This window comes from Ochotona curzoniae, unplaced genomic scaffold (genome assembly GCF_017591425.1).
Source record: "Ochotona curzoniae isolate NIBS_2020 unplaced genomic scaffold, NIBS_Ocur_1.0 contig_66, whole genome shotgun sequence".
Taxonomy (NCBI): domain Eukaryota; kingdom Metazoa; phylum Chordata; class Mammalia; order Lagomorpha; family Ochotonidae; genus Ochotona; species Ochotona curzoniae.
Window position 1 is genome coordinate 27,170,438 of NW_024466512.1, and position 16,566 is coordinate 27,187,003.

General features: G+C 37.2%; 1 protein-coding gene across 3 annotated transcripts in view; it reads right to left on the reverse strand.

The window, feature by feature from the left end:
- Positions 1 to 1,843: 1,843 nt before the first annotated feature.
- The window catches only part of HELLS (helicase, lymphoid specific), a 36,706-nt gene continuing 21,983 nt past the window's right edge, over positions 1,844 to 16,566 (reverse strand). For 2 of the 3 annotated variants that reach the window (XM_040992429.1, XM_040992428.1), the window contains exons 11-22: positions 15,650 to 15,846; positions 14,252 to 14,348; positions 12,069 to 12,230; positions 10,623 to 10,762; positions 10,337 to 10,475; positions 8,510 to 8,593; positions 8,307 to 8,426; positions 6,622 to 6,738; positions 5,989 to 6,148; positions 4,301 to 4,397; positions 4,142 to 4,218; positions 1,844 to 2,399 (exon numbers count right to left, since the gene is read on the reverse strand). In XM_040992429.1, the coding sequence (XP_040848363.1) occupies positions 2,305 to 2,399; positions 4,142 to 4,218; positions 4,301 to 4,397; positions 5,989 to 6,148; positions 6,622 to 6,738; positions 8,307 to 8,426; positions 8,510 to 8,593; positions 10,337 to 10,475; positions 10,623 to 10,762; positions 12,069 to 12,230; positions 14,252 to 14,348; positions 15,650 to 15,846 (1,485 nt within the window). In that variant the 3' untranslated portion in view covers positions 1,844 to 2,304. The remainder of the gene's footprint in view (positions 2,400 to 4,141; positions 4,219 to 4,300; positions 4,398 to 5,988; positions 6,149 to 6,621; positions 6,739 to 8,306; positions 8,427 to 8,509; positions 8,594 to 10,336; positions 10,476 to 10,622; positions 10,763 to 12,068; positions 12,231 to 14,251; positions 14,349 to 15,649; positions 15,847 to 16,566) is intronic. The other variant, XM_040992430.1, reaches the window with a different exon arrangement.

Consider the following 16,566-nt stretch of genomic DNA (forward strand, 5'->3'; position numbering starts at 1 on the left):
GCACAGCAAAAGCTGTTGGGGCCAGTCAGGGAGTGAACCAAGGAATGGAAATCTTTGTCTCTCGTTTTCTCCGTAAATCTGATCTTCCATTCCAATAAGAATATTCAATCGAATGATAGAAAAGTCAAACAAGAATAGTTCAAGAGAAAAATGAGAAGGCAAATGAAAAACAATGAATGCAGATCACCTTTGTAGGCAGTAGATGACAAAACAAAATGAGGCTCTTCGGGTGGCTCTAGCTGGGCCTGACAGCAGACCATCAAGGACAGCCTCTGAAAGCTCTTTTCTGATTGCTGCTATTTATGAGGTCAGGAAGCAGAGCGAGCGGCAGGAAACATTAAAGTCAGAAAGTTCTCAGAGAAGCTATAGAACTATCTTCTTTGGTATAGATGTATTTATTTCTATTGGCAAGTCAGATATACAGAGAGGAGGAGAGATAGAACTTCTGTCCACTGCTTCACACCCCAAGTGGCCGCAACGGCCAGTGCTGTGCCAGTCCAAAGCCAGGAGCCAGAGCCTCTTCCAGATCCTCCCACACAGGTGAAGGATCCCAAAATTTTGGGCTGCCCTCGAATGCTTTCCCAAGCAGAGAGCTAGATGGGCAGCGGGGCTGCCAGGACACAAACCAGCACCCATATTGGATCCCAGCACATGCAAGGTGAGGACTTTAGCCATAAGGCTACTGCGTCAGGCCCAAAACTATTTTTTTTTTAAATGCAAAAGAATAGAGTAATACAGGTCACAATCACAAATTTCAAGCAAGTCTTCACACTTGGGTAGTGAACCATTTTTACTAAGAATCCACCCCATGGGTCAGTGTTGTGATGTAACACATTGAGCCTCAGGCTGCAGCACCAGCATCATTATGGGCACCAGTTCAAATCCCAGCTACTCTACTTTCAATCCAGCAACCTATTAATAGCATGGAAAAGCAGCAGAGGATGGCCCAAGTGTGTAAACCCCTATCCTACACGGCAGACTTAGAAGGTCCTGGCTCTAGAACAGCCCAGCTCCAGGTGTTGCGGCCATTCAGGGAGTAAAGCAGCTGATGGACAAACTCTCCATCTCTCTCCCTCTCTCTCCCTCTCTCTCTCTCTATATATATATATATATTGCAACTCAGCCTTTCAAATAAAGATAAACCTTTAAATACACACACACACTTCTCTCTCCAGTCTGTTTCTTCCTTTGATGAAGCAATTTCTCAAAACGTTTTTGATGATTATTGCTTGACCCCTTGTATGAAATATACTAAGGTGTTAATCTGACCTGCATTTGGACATACATGACAACAGCCACATTTTTTCATGTAATAAAGCAATAAGCAGAAAAACGTAAGACTCAGAGATTGATGTAGTGTCCCAGTATATACTCAGGATTTCTCTCCTTCCTAGCCCGATACCTTCCTAGAGTCCAAACTGTTGTCCTGTCATTCTCCTGTTCCTTTACTGTGCGTTTTCTTTGAATTTCTTAGACTGCTGGGTCCTTATTTTCACCTTTCTGGCTCTGTATGTCCCTCTTGCCTTTAATTTTCAGTTTTCCTTCTGTTTTTGTTCCCTCTCTCCTTTGGCTGGTTTGTTTGTTTTTCTTGGGTTTTTTTTTCCCTTATTCTACACATCACTTCCAATTTCTGGTCTCTTACTGAGATACCACCATGGTTTGTTCTTGTTTCTACAGGGCCTGCCCTGCCCCAATTTCTAGTTGAAGTTTCTATATGACACATACCACTAGTGAATAAAACTAAGACAGCAGAATAATGCTGAATTTCAATGTCAGTCAAGTCTTCGGCTATTATTTCACGTAAGGTATTACTTTCCTCACAAAGCAATTTCATGAGATCAGGTTACAATGAATATTTATTTGGTTATCTTAGGAACTCTAAAATCAAACAATTTCTTAAACAGAAGGCATGATCTCTATCAGCCCTTCCAAGAAAACCTACTCCATAACTGAAGTACCAAAACTCCAAGGAATATACTGCTAAAAGGGGAAAAAAGGCATTTACTAAACTTCCACAGGAAGACTGTATAAACCTGGCAGTAGTTTAAGCACACATCAGCCTGCACCCAACTTACTACACAGGCTCAAAAATGAACAAAAATCAAAACTTTATATAAATCTTTTTGTTCTTAACAAGGCTCAGAAAACTACCACTCTCTGAAGAATGTGATGGGCACTCATTGATTACATTATATAAGCAGGTATAATCAAAGAAAGGAAAGTGAACAATTTGGATTTCAAAGCAAACAGAAGTAAATCACTGAATAGAAGCAAAATCTGTTGAATCCATTCTTTACTTCCAATCTAAAACAGACATTCAGAACTGGAATCGTCAGAATTTTCTAGTATCTTGAATATCCCCATCTTTTCTTTAATTGATCCTGACGTATTCATTTGATCTAAAAGAAAAACATCAAAACAGTTGCTTTAAAAAATATATATTTAAAACCACAGAGAAAAAAAACATTAGAAATCTGTTGTACAAAATAAGATGTTTAAGAGAAACTCTTAAACATTATAAATCACTTGGCTAATCAAAATCTCCTGTTTGAATTTTAGACACACAAGATATACCCCAATAAGCACAATACCAATTAGAACTTCATTTTTAAGAGATTTTTTTTAATAAACCCAATCACACTTTAGAAAGCAAGAGATTATGAAAAAAATTTACCTAAACTTACATTTCAAATCATTATGAAGGTGCAGTCAACACTCCAACTATGGAATTAAATCTCTGCTGATTTATTTGGAAAATTTTTTGAAAGCATTTGGTTATGTTCATCTACTTGAAAGTCATTTAAAGAGATTCAAGCCATTGACTCATTACCCAAATGCCTACAATAGCCAAGGCAGAAATTCAACCTTGGCCCTCAACATGTGTGGCAGGGACAAAATGTGCCAGCGGCACACCTGGTGCCTGTTGGCTACAAATTAGAAGGAAGCTGGGATGAGTGGAGACGAGACTCAAACCCAGGAGCCTCAATACGCAGTGCTCATCAAAAGTGGTTCCTTAACTGCCAGGCCAAATGCCTGTCCTGGCACTGTTTTTGTTTCTTTCACATTCTTTCTTGTAATATTAAATTGAGGCTTTCCCCTTCCTTTCTTAACACTTACTTATTTGAAAAGCAGAGTGACAGAGTTTGTAGCAGTCCACTCCCACATGACCACAACCACCATTGTCTGCTGCCTCCAAGCTTGTTCTCAGGAAGCTGATACTGAAGCTGAGGTAGGACTGTCATGCTCTCTATTCAGGGGTCCCAAGCAGTAGCCTAACTCACTGAGCTGCAACACACATCCAACATTGCCCGAAAATCTCCGTTTTCCTTGCTGCCTCTTGTCCATGCTGCAAATACTATCTGTGAACTCCTAATGAATTAGTTGTCTTTTGTATGGGTCATCAACATTAATATCAGTTGTTTCATAATGTTTGAATACTATCTTATTTACAAATCTTTTTATAATCTCTAAACTGATAATTATATCTTCCTCTTAAGTAAGTTTGCTGTTAATATTTAGGTTTTTAATACATATATGGCATGTTGTGCCTCTAGCTGGGTGTGAACTGGAACAAAGTACTGGTATTCTTGATGAAGACATCAACACCAATCTGATTAAGCAAGAGGAACTACTGACAGAAGAGCTACTGACCAGTAGACAAAAAAATATGCAAAATATTTCAGAGTTCAGTAAAAAGAATGAATTAGACAAATTCAAGAAGACAGGCTACTTTCTAGACAAATAATTCAGTTTTACCAACAAATCAATGCGATGAAAACACAAAAAGAGACGCCTTTAAATCAGTGACACTTGAACATTGACAATACAGAAAATCAGAACAGAGATTAAATAGTTGGAATTAAGGAATTAGAGCCACTTCTCTTCAATGTAAATATTGGCACTGTATATGCTTAAAACATGTTCTGCTCAGTAAAGGTGTATAATAGTACTTAGGGGCAAGCCATCGTGATGAATCTGAAATCTGACTTTAACAATGCAATACAAGAGAAACAGCAATGAAGAAAACTGGCTGCATGCTGTGAACTGTACAGGCGAGTGAGCTGCACAGGTTCTCATTCACTCAACTATCCTGTCTGTGCACGCTTCGGTTTCTATTCAAAAGCAAGTACAAGATACTTACCGATAAGATCGCTTCGATCCAATAGCAACTCAAGATCTTTATCGCTAATGACTTTTTCTCTTGATCCTTTTACTTCCCTATAGAAAACAAAATGCTCAAGTCTATATGAATAAATCAAAAACATACACTATATCTTTTTCTAAAATTAAGAAAGCTTACCTTTCATAATCTCTAGATTTTAATAACTCCATCAATTCCTTAGGATCTAAGAAATTCTTAGATTGATTTAATCCAGACTGACCACCTTTGAAATGATCTAAAACAAAATTTAAAAATATTAGAATTTGTTTTAAAATTGTAACTGTACATTAGAATCAGTGGTTTACAATAAAAAAAGACTCCAAACATTAGGAGAAACAACTAAAATTGATTTTGCCGGTGGAAATGTAAAATTAGAGGTTCACTGAGGAAACGGTTTAATATACATACACCCTGCATCCTAAATAAAGAACAAACAAATGAATTATGTCCTCAGGGTTTATTAAAAATAACCACAATCTGAAGACAATCCAAATGTTCATTAACAGAAAAGTGACTATAAAGATGAGCAAAAGCGGTTGTATATAAAAAGCACTCACAACTGAATAGTTAAAGAAAAAAATCTCAGAATCCATGTGACAAAAATGAGAACAGTGCTGGGGCCAGGATCATGGCGTACTCAGTTAGGATCCCACCTATGATGCCAGCATCCCAGGTAGGTGACAGCTCAAGTCCTGGCTGCTCCTCTTCTAATCCAGCTCCCTGCTAACGTGCCTGGGAAAGCCGTGGAACATGTCCCCAGTGCTCGGGCCCTGCACCAAGGTGGGAGACTGAGAAGATAAACTCTGGGCTCAAGACAGCCACCAAGCCATTAATGAATGAAGAAAAGAACTTCTTAAGAATATATATTTTTAAGTTTTTTGATTTGAAACACATAGTTACAAGGGAAAGGAGAGAGATATTATATCTGTTGGTTCACTCCCAAAATGTCCACAAAGGTCAGAGCTGAGCTGGTCTGAAACTGGGAAGCAGGATCTGCTTCTGGGTCTTCTATCTGCACAAGGGGCCAAGCAAGTGAGCAAAGCCCCAACTGCTTCCACAGCTCTTTGAGAGAGTGGTTTCAGAAGCAGACCAGCCAGGCCTCAACTCTGTGCCCATACTGCAAAATCAGCCCAACAATCAGAAACTCAACCTGTAAATAAATTTTTATAATATTCCTGCAATACTACTGATATACCCTAAAACAATTTACAGGAGGGTTGGAAGCTTTCTTAAAATTTAATCAGGCCAAGTATCAAGACTGGACGCTAACATAATGCCAAATTCCCAATAGAGTTTGATGTCATCTTAAACATACCATCAACATCATTCTACCTCTGTCCCTTTGTTCCTCATCTGAACACACACTAGCTGTCTTTTCATTTCCATAATCACAAACTTAGTTTAAGGCTCTCAGCAGCTACACGTTTTCAACTGCTTATATAAATCTTTTCATATTAAGCTGCACCTTGCAGTACACAATGAACAACTGAAGGAAAAGTATGACTAACCTAATCATACTTCTGGGCCTGACATGATGGCTCAACTGGCTAGTCCTCTATATCCAAGCACCAGGATCTTCTATGGGCACTGGTTCACATCCCGCGTACTCCACTTCCCATCCAGTTCCCTGTTTATGGCCTGGGAAAGCAGCAGAGAATGGCCCAGGGCCCTGGGATCCTTCACCCACATGGGAGACCCACAAGATCCTGGCTCCCTGCTTCAGTCAACCCAGCTCGGTTCAGCTCCAGCCGTTTGCACAGTGAACCAGCAGATGGAAAGATTCGTCTCGTTCTCTCTGTGAATCTACTTTTACAATAATCACTTACTTTTATGGATGATCAACTTTTCCAATTTTCTTTTAGCAGCTGCCCTTTCCACAATTTTTTGATCAATGGTATTTGCTGTAACAAGGCGATATACAACAACTGGTTTTGTCTGACCAATTCTATGACATCTGTCCTGGGCTTGAAGATCAGACTGAGGATTCTTGAAAGTTAAAAAGAAATATTTTGTTAGCCTCATAGTACGAGCAAAGTCAACTTACATGATCTGATCAGAAACTTTAAAATACTGCCTGAGATCAACTTAGACTTTCAGAGTGGCTTCAATCTCATTCTTGGCACATTTTGACAGTCATTTTAAAAAAATAACATTCCAAAAGAAACATCTCAAATTTTTATATGTAATAAACCTGATTTAAGGAATGATCCTTAATTGTAAAGACACATTTCAAGTGATAAAAGAAACCGCAACCTGTACCAGTAAAAAGTTTTTAAATTAAAAATGGGAGCATGTACTAACGTAGTAATATAGGGAAAAACAATGGGAGGGAATGCAGCGTTGGAGGGGGTAATCCCTGTACCTATGGAATTGTATCATGAAAAAGTAATGACAATGAAAAATCAAAAAAAAGAAAAAATGAAGGCATAATAAGCATATTGACAGCACTTCTAACTTACCCAATCACTATCATAAATTATAACTGTATCTGCTGCAGTCAAATTAATGCCCAAGCCACCAGCTCTTGTACTCACTAAGAAGATAAATACATCTGGGTCTGTGTTGAAGCTGTGCATCTAAAATCAAAAAGAAAAAAAACATAGCGAATTAGGAAATTTACCAGTCATACAAGGGGAAAACTGCTGTTAACTAAAGGTTTATCCCAGGGAGGTCAAACTAATCATCCAAGGCTGTGAAAGAATTTTGTTAGCTGGGCCTGGCAGCTAAAGTCCTCGCCTTGAATGTGCTGGGATCCCATATGGGCGCCAGTTCTAATCCCAGCAGCTCCACTTCCCATCCAGCTCCCTGCCTGTGGCCTAGCAAAGCAGTTGAGGACGGTCCAAGGCCTTGGGACCCTGCACTCATGTGGGAGACCCAGAAGAAGTTCCTGGCTCCTGGCTTTGGATCGGCATAGCATCAGCCGTTGCGCTCACTTGGGGAGTGAATCATTGGACGGAAGATCTTCCTCTCTGTCTCTCCTCCTGTCTCTGTATATCTGACTTTCCAATAAATAAATAAATCTTTAAAAAAAAAAAAAGAATTTTGTTAGCTAAGAAAATGTTTAATGATGCTGATAAACATCTATTTTTTACTGAGCTTTGAATTTTAAAAAACATAAAACATAGGAATTTAAATGTAAAAAAATAGTAGAAAGAAAATTCCTACTGGTTGTCTAGGAGATAAGGTAAGTACAATGGGTAAATTAATTAGAAGGGAACACAGAAAGCTTTCTAAGTTAAAGGCAAAGTTTTATATCTCAACAGGTGTTTGGGACATACTTAGATGTCAAAATTCAACAAATAGACACTTATTCAGGATAGTTAAATCTCACTCTCAAAGGATAAAATATTTTAAATGCATTAGAAGATACAGTCATTTACCTACAACTTATTTTGAAATGCAAAAATAACAGAGGATGGAATGTTGACTGGATAGAGCAATTGCCTGATGCTGTAACAAGTTATTTAATCAAAGAGGTACAATCAAATGTTAACAGCAGGGGGCCCAGGATTATGAAGCAGTGAGTTAATCTACTGCTTTAGACACTAGCATTACATATTGGAGACCCAGCTGCAACATTTCCATCCCAGCTTCCACCTAACGTGCCTGGTAAGGTTCTAGAAGTGTTTGGAACCTGTCATTCACATGTGAGAACTACATGGATGGAGCTTCAGGGTCCTGGCTTCCACGTGGCCCAAAACTGGCTGTTGTGGCCATTTAGGAAGTCAACAAACAGATGAAAGACATCTCTCTCATTCTTTGTCACTGTTTCAAACAAAAAAAAAAATTTTTAAGTTAATGGTATATTTTTAAGATTTACATTTTTTATTGTAAAAATTTCTCAATTTTTCACTATGTATATTTGAAATTTTCACAATAAAAATGTTGGGAAGGAAAGGCAATAGGTCACAAGGAAAAATTTTTCTTATTCTAATATTTCCATAGTATTGGCTAAGTAGGGTATGATATATAAGGCTGTACCAGAAGATATGTATACACTGATGTAGGAACCAAACATGAGGACTTTCTTACAGTACACTATAATATCTATTTTGACTCTGCCCTGGGATTATCAATCATTTCTAATAATCATTATTTTGAACATTACTTCAAAAATCAAGAAAGTTTTGAGTTGTAGTCTTACATTTTTCTCTCTCTCTGAGTAAGACATGGATCCATCAAGTCTGCTAAAGTTGAAATCTCTAAGCTGGCAGTAATCCATCAAAATGTCCAACATCCTTGTCATTTGTGAAAAAAGCAGCACCTGAAAATTTAAACACATTTTGTTATATATACTAATAAAAAATAAACCAAGCACTTTTTAAAGATTACAATCAAAAACAACACCTTGTGACTTCTTTTTTTCAGCTCTGGCAGCATTCGATCCAAAATTAAGAATTTCCCAGAATTTGTTACTAATTCTTCGTCAATCTGAAAAATTACCCAAAAGAAGAGAAATGCATCATGACACTTACTAATCATTTATTTGCTTTGAGTTAAATTCATCTTAATAGCTCAAATTTCCAGTGATAAGTCACAATTTCTTAAAACTTGCTTTCTTAACTCAACCTTCTCAATTAAGAAATAGCTATTTCTCAAGCAAAGACACATTCTAGAACCTGTGATCTATGCAATATTTAAAGAGACTTCACAAGAGAACAGCAATATCAGACTGTATATATTAAGATGCTCTTAATGATGCAAGCTTCCAACAAAGGGTATATAAAAATTAAAACACTGTTACTCATAAACCAAGAATTGAGACTGCAGGAATTTTTCTTCTTCTAGTGAAATTATCTCATCAAGGAAGCACTTTCATTTGTGTAGTAAAGCTTTATCTTCCTCCTTACTCAAAGAACATAAAGCAGCAGTTCTCAGACAGGTCGACCTTGCTCTCTCGGCAGTGGCTAGACTTTATATGGGGCATACAGCCACAGTTGCTGCCAAATGTTCTACAGCAAAAAGACATTACCTTAAGAAGTTCAATAAGTCAAAATGTCATATTGCCAGCAATAAGAAATCCTACTGTAAACTAGTAAGAAATGAAGGTCAACTACGGTTTTTATCAAGCGATTTAATATTATTACTATGCCATTTTTCTATCAACTGCTAAAGAAAGGAAACTTTGGCCCCGGGATAGTAGCCTAGTGGCTAAAGTCCTCATCTTGCACACACTAGGATCCCGTATGGGCATTGGCTTGCATCCTGGCAGCCCCACTTCCCATCCAGCTTCCCGCTTGTGTCCTGGGAAAACAGCCTTTGAACCCTGCATCCATTTGGGAGACCTGGAAGAAGCTCCAGGCTCCTGGCTTCAGATTGGCTCAGCTCTGGCCATTGTGGCAACCTGTAGAGTGAACCAGCAGATGGAAGATCTGTCTCTCTTCCTCTCTATATGACTTTCCAATAAAAATAAATAAATAAACTTAAAAAAAAAAAAAGGAAGGAAATTTCACTCACTCAATCTGAAAACCCACAACTCAGTACTCTCCTGTGGCTACAGAAGCAATGAACAGAGCAGCCAAGCAGATTGTGGCAAGGTGAACATTAATGAAAAAGAACATGGCACCAAGGACAACTATCTCTAAAATAACAAGTTAAATCAACTACCTTACATAGTGTCAATGAATTCTTAGCTATTCATACAAAACACTGATTACCTTGCTCAGACAATAAGCATCACTTTAACTCCCTTAGGGTTCTTTAGCGGCCAGAGCTATGAGAGCAGGTACAGAACCACCTGCAATGCCAGCATCCCATTTTGATGCTAGTTAAGAGGCCTAGCAGCTTCCTATCCACACTCTGGTTAGGGCAACCAGGGAAGCAGGGAAAGACGCAGTTCTTGGGCCCCGGCCACCCATATGCAAGATGAGTCAGCCTTAGTCACAGGGACATCTGGTGAGTGAACCAGCAAATGGCAGACTGTTCTCTATGGCAGACTGTTCTCTCTCTCTCTGCCCATAACGTTGCCTTTCAAATAAATTAGTAAAATCTTAAATATATATGTATGCATAAAGATCCGCTACATTTGGAGGAAAAGTCTGAGTTTACTACAAGGATTGTAATTTTTCCATGGCAAACAGCATTAGCATTTAAAAAATAATCAAGCCAAATAAAATTACATTTTCTTCTAATATAAAAATCACAGAAAACAATCAATTACTAAATGGTACTCACCTTAAATTCTTGTGTAACAGGATCTATAGGGTACTCAATCAAATATGGATGATTACAACATTTACGAAGTAACATCATTATATTCTGTAACTTCAAATTAACCTCAGATTCCAGTGGGACACTCATTTGCACAACAGTTCTATCAAAAACACACAATGCATGAAAATGAGAAATATAAAATAAAAACACAGAGTCTAAAGAAAACTTAAACTTATTTTTTTCTCTTTCATAATACAGTTCCCTTCCTTTCCTCCCCCATCCATTAAACTTATTTTTAAAATCACACCTTTCTCGTTCCACCTCTGGCTGAATTTGACTGATCAATTTTTCCAATTCATTAGGGAAATCATCTATCTTGCTGTAATTTATTGATTTTCTAGTTCGCCGTTTTGGTCGTCCAGTAGGACTTAGCTCAACTGTTTCTTTCTAAAAGACAACAAAATAAAGACTATCTGATTAAAAGCTATATTCTTTAGTCAATATCATAGTGAATAAAATTTTTTAAGATTTAAAGGTTAAGCAATTCTCAAAGACAAAATATCAGACACCCATAACCTGTACCCAAAGCAAAATGCTGCATTAAATTTGCTGTCACACAAATTAGCAATCTCAAGATAACTATTTCAGTAGAGAAAAATTAAGGAGGAATAAAACCATTTTGAACTTACATTCTAGTAACCATAGTAGTTATCAATGCCATCCCACAGAAGATATGCTTAATTGTATAAACACCTTAGTACAGTCCATCTCAAATGACTATGTGCTGGTTAAAAATACATACTCAAGCCTGGCACAACGGTTTAACAGCTAATCCTTCACATGCCAGCACCAGCATCCCATATGGGCACCAGTTCTACTCCCAGCTGCTCCATTTCTATCGAGCTCCCTTCTTGTGGCCTGGGAAGGCAACAAAGGATGGCTCAACTCCTTGGGCCCCTGCACCTACATGGGAGCACCTGGCTCCTGGCTTTGGATCAGCTCAGTTTAGGCTGTTGCAGCCATTCAGGGAGTGACCAGAGAGGAAGATCATTCTCTCCTTCTCTCTGTAAATATGCCTTTCCAATAAAAATAAAAAAATCTTTTAACAAAAAAATCCATAACCAATCAGTGTGATTAGGGTTAACCTGGATTAGTTAAGACTACAATCTATATTTTTAGCAAGCATTACAAGTGCAAGCAATACAGGGCCAAGCACGGCAGCGTGGTGGCTAGTCACACCTTGAATGCACCGGGATCCCATATGGATGCCAGTTCTAATCCTGGAGGATCCGCTTCCCATCCAGCTCCCTGCTTGTGACCTGGGAAAGCAGTGAAGGACAGCCCAAAACCTTGCAGCCATGCACCCATGTGGGAGACCAGGAAGGCTTCGGATCAGCTCAGCTCAGCTCCAGCCATTGCAGCCACTTGGGGATTGAATCAATGACAGAAGATCTTTCTTTCCTCCTGTCATTGTATATCTGACTTTACAATAAAATTTTTTTTAAATGCAAACAACATAAAAATTTTAGCACCATCAAATACTTATGTGTTAACTCATTCTCCCACAAACTTTCTAAAGTACATACACAGACACCAGCAAATAACTTTTGTAACTCATTTTATACCTTATACTCTAATCAGAAATTAAACTACAAATACTGAAAATGTGTGAAGAGCTTTCAAAGACTGAAATCAAGCATGAAAATCTATACCCCAAAATTCATTTTCAATGTCTTTCAATCCCACACTGTACCTCAATGGACCCAAACATTTTTGCAATGGTGCGGTTCACAATGGCCGTGTAGAAGATCTCTTGTTTCTTTGAAAGTGGTGCATAAACAACTACTTCTCGTTTAGGAGGAACTTCAAGAGCAACATCAGATTTCAGCCTTCTCAGTAAGAAAGGTGTCAGAATCTAAAATGAACAAGTATAAATGTTAAGCAGCTCTACTTCTCCAGACAGTATTTTTTCTTACTCCTTTACTTTTTCTCATTAGTTCCTACGTAAATAATTATCAAGTGTAAAATGATATTACAGTATCATCATCTTGACATTTTCCTAGGTCAAAAAAGCACATGATAAATGCATTACATTTATCCACAGCATTTCACCATTTACTTCTCATTCAAACATTTTAACAATATCTTTGCAGTGATTTATTTCAATGTCACAGTGAGAGTTTTCCACAGTACTTTCTTAGCTATACTACATGATGATGATGTCATGCCAAAACACATCTCTTCCTTAGTAAGTCTTTTTCTCTCAACACTGAAAAGCTGCCATGACAATTATTGGTACAATGAAGTCTGTAAACTTCAGATTCATGCATTTATTGTCTGCAAATACCAAACTTTACCTAGAAAACCGAAGGGGAAAAAAAACTTTATCGTTACACAAACCTTTAAGAAACAAACTTTCAACTCATAAAGAACTACAAATGATCAACAGATGAGCAACACATGAATAATCGGAACCTCCTCAACTCCAATGGGAACACATTTTCAAGAACTTCTAACTCTCACGATTAGCATTCATATTGAGAAGTAAATATCACAATTCCTGTGAATTTCTATCACTCCCTTCTAGAACAATTTGCCTAGGTCAATAATACTTCACAGTATGCTTTTTTTCTGCAGGTTTTTTTCTTAAAAAAAAAAACAGAAATAAGCAAAGATGTAATGGTGAATAGATACCAGCACCTTGCCTATGAGAGGATTTTTTTTTCCAAAAGAAAGAGACAGTTAATTATAGAGGGACAACACAATGGGACACCAACTATCTACTAAAAACTGAACATATGTGCTTAGAAAAAATATTCTTATTTTTAAAACTATTTTAGGGAACAATGTTTATTTATTTTCTTTAGTTTTTATTTGTTTGAAAGGCAGAAAGACAGAGAAACAGAGACATCCCCAAACATACGCACACATACACACACGGAGGAGACATTGCATCTACTCGCTCCCTTAAAAAATATAAATAAAGCTCATGGTACATGATTACAAAGATAGAATAGAATCTGTCAGGGCATTAATTACAACTTAATCATTGAGCATATACAGCCAGGGAGTACGTACTGAATCAAAACAGATGAGGTTTTATTTTTACTTTTCATCTCTCTACTATTTTACATATATATTTTTAGATTTAATTATTTTTATTACAAAGTCAGATATACAGAGAGGAGGAGAGACAAACAGGAAGATTTTCCATCCGATGATTCACTTCCCAAGTGACCGCAACAGCCGGGGCTATGCCGATCCGAAGCCAGGAGCCAGGAACTTTCTCCAGGTCTCCCACCTGGGTGCAGGGTCCCAAGGTTTTGGGCTGTCCTTCACCACTTTCCCAGGCCACAAGCAGGGAGCTGGATGGGAAGCAGAGCCGCTGGGATTAGAAGCTGCACCCATATGTGATCTGGGTACATTCAAGGTGAGGACTTTAGCCACTAGGTTACGCCGTCGGGCCCTATTTTATATTTTTCTCATAGGCACAAATAAACTTTAAGATCAGAAAAATGGTAAACATTGAATGAAATCATCAAAATACAACTCAAAAGCTATTCAAGCCCAAAATATCTGGAGACCTTTAAGATTATGTCAGAAGACAGGTGAGGGGCAGGGCTAGAAATTACAGGGAGCAGCAACAATGGAATAGAAACCACTTATGCAAGTAAAATAGAAAGTTTTACAGAAAAAAAAAAAAAAACTGTCGCATAACACCACATTTCACTTCTGGTTGGTAACCATAGGGAATAAGATGAGCATATATGAGGAAGGCAAAATTGGATAAGTATTCTGGGAGTGAAGAAAACATGTCATTTAAATCTGAGGAAAGCCCTGATTTTCTAAGCCTCTAACAGTGGCTGGCCAGGCTGTCTAGGGCTCCCTTCTGACTCTATGTTCCCACAGCAAGCAGAGTAAGAAAGTGGTCAAAACCTGGTGCAGCATATGCAGTACGTTCTGTTCCCTTTCTTTAGCAATAATATCTTCAGCAGTTTCAGACAGACTGGTGATGTCAAACCAAGACTCAAAGCTAGAAGAAAAAAAAGGTACAAGTCAATATTCCACACATTCAATTATATTAACAGAATATACTCTGTAATTTCATATTAGTCTCCCTTTATTGGAAAGTATCAATACTGTCATATCAAATCTTCAGATTCAACTTTAATTACAAAGACCACATTTAAAATACAAAGATAAAATAATTGTTATTTGTGATGTTAGATATTTTTCTATTTATATTAATAACTTTACAACAGTATAAACTGAAAGATAAAAGCACACAATCTTATTATATTTCAACAATTTTATAAGTGAAAATATATTCCTGAACATTTACTGTGGTTCATCTCCACAAGCATAAACCTTAGTTTATGACCTACTAAACCTTAGTTCTCTGCAATATAAAAGTCCATTAAAGTGAGTAATCTGGTTTTAGGCTGCAGATACACATAATATATTCTAAGTAATACTACCAGACAGTAAATCCACTTATAAAACATGCATAGTAACACTTATGCAGTAGATAAACCTCAGTCACTTGAAACAAGCTTAAAATGCACATTATCAGCCTGAATCTCAATTCACTAGGTTTTCCATAAGACTTAGAAATCTTGAGCTTTAATTTAGTGTCCAGAATTGAAATAAGAAAGCCTGGGGCTTAAACCAGTACTTGCTACCCAGAATGGGAAATTTGCAAAAGAAAAAATTAAAAGTTATTTTCTCAGATTCATTCAGCTTTCCTCCTCCAATGATGTCAAAATAAACATGGATACATTCTTTAGACTGGGTTTTGTTGTATCTCCATGCTACCTACAGAAGCATTGCTTCTTTCATCCTGAGGAGACTACTGGAAGACTTTGTGCTTTGGTTCTAGTGTGAACTAATTATGCTTTATTCCCTCCAACTATTTACCAAAAATTTTTTAACCCAACTGAAAGTATTTTACAAAGATGTTTTTAAAAGTCTTAAGATAAAAACATGTTAAAGTAAAATTTACAAGTTTCACTTTTAATAAATCCAAATGTTTTAAATACTCTTATTTGTCTTCTCTCACACAAGAAGATGTACACATGTATGTGGGATCTTCAGAGCTCATGCCAAATGGATATTACAAATAAAAAAATCTATCTATATGTTCCAAAATTCTTTTAACCAAAGAAAGAACATCTTTTAATTCTACTTTTCCATGAACTTTTGGGAAAAAAAATATTACAAAGAATTTGACATTTAAAAATGTATTGATTACCTAGAGAAAAGGAATTCATTCTAATAAGATACAGTTTTTGAGGTTTAGCAAATATAGAAAAGTCACATAACTGGCTCACCTACCTTTTTAAGTCATCAAATACATCTGGCAACAAAAAATTTAGCAATGACCAAAGTTCTGATAAATTGTTTTGCAATGGTGTACCAGTCAAAAGAAGCTTATTATCAGCATTGAACCGTTTTAACTCCCTTATTAGCCGGCAGTTCATATTCTTAATTCTGTGTCCTTCATCTACTATTAAGTATTTCCAATAGCAATGCTAGAAAATGAATCAAGGGAAAAATTTTAAAAGCTGATCTCACAATTTTACTGAAAAGCAAATCTACAAATATAAATGTTGACTCTTATCCAATATCATTATTGAGATAATTGTTTCCCTTTGAGTACTAAAGGAGTAACTGATTCCTTAAATTAGTTTTAATTTTTATGTTCCTAGAACAGACCTCAGCAAGTCATGAACTAATACGTAAAGCCCATCTGCTCTCATGTCTTAAAGTCAAAGCAGTTCATAACGTTCCTTAAACCACATCTCCCACAGGGGTAGCAAGAAACCAATCACTTGATCCATCCATCAGCAATGCCTTCTAAGTCTGCACTGGTGGGAAGCTTAAGTCAGGTGCTAGAGCTGAAAATTTAACTCAAGCGCTATCATGCAAGTTAGTTACTTGAATGATATGCTCAATTTTTACTCCAGCCAAATTTTGATATCAATGTTACAGACTAAATTTCTAAATAACTGAAAGCTTTATTAGTAACATGCTAGAAAATATTAAACAGCATTAGACTTCTTATCCTTTCAAACAAATTATTTTCATTTTCCTTAAAGGCAGAACAGTACAATCAGAGCATGAGCTCCCATCCACTGGATCACATCCCAAATGCCTACAACATCCAACTTGAGCTAGAACAAAGACAATCCAACACACCCAGATCTCCCATATGGGTTCGTAAGGTCCAACACTTGGGCCATCGCCTGCTC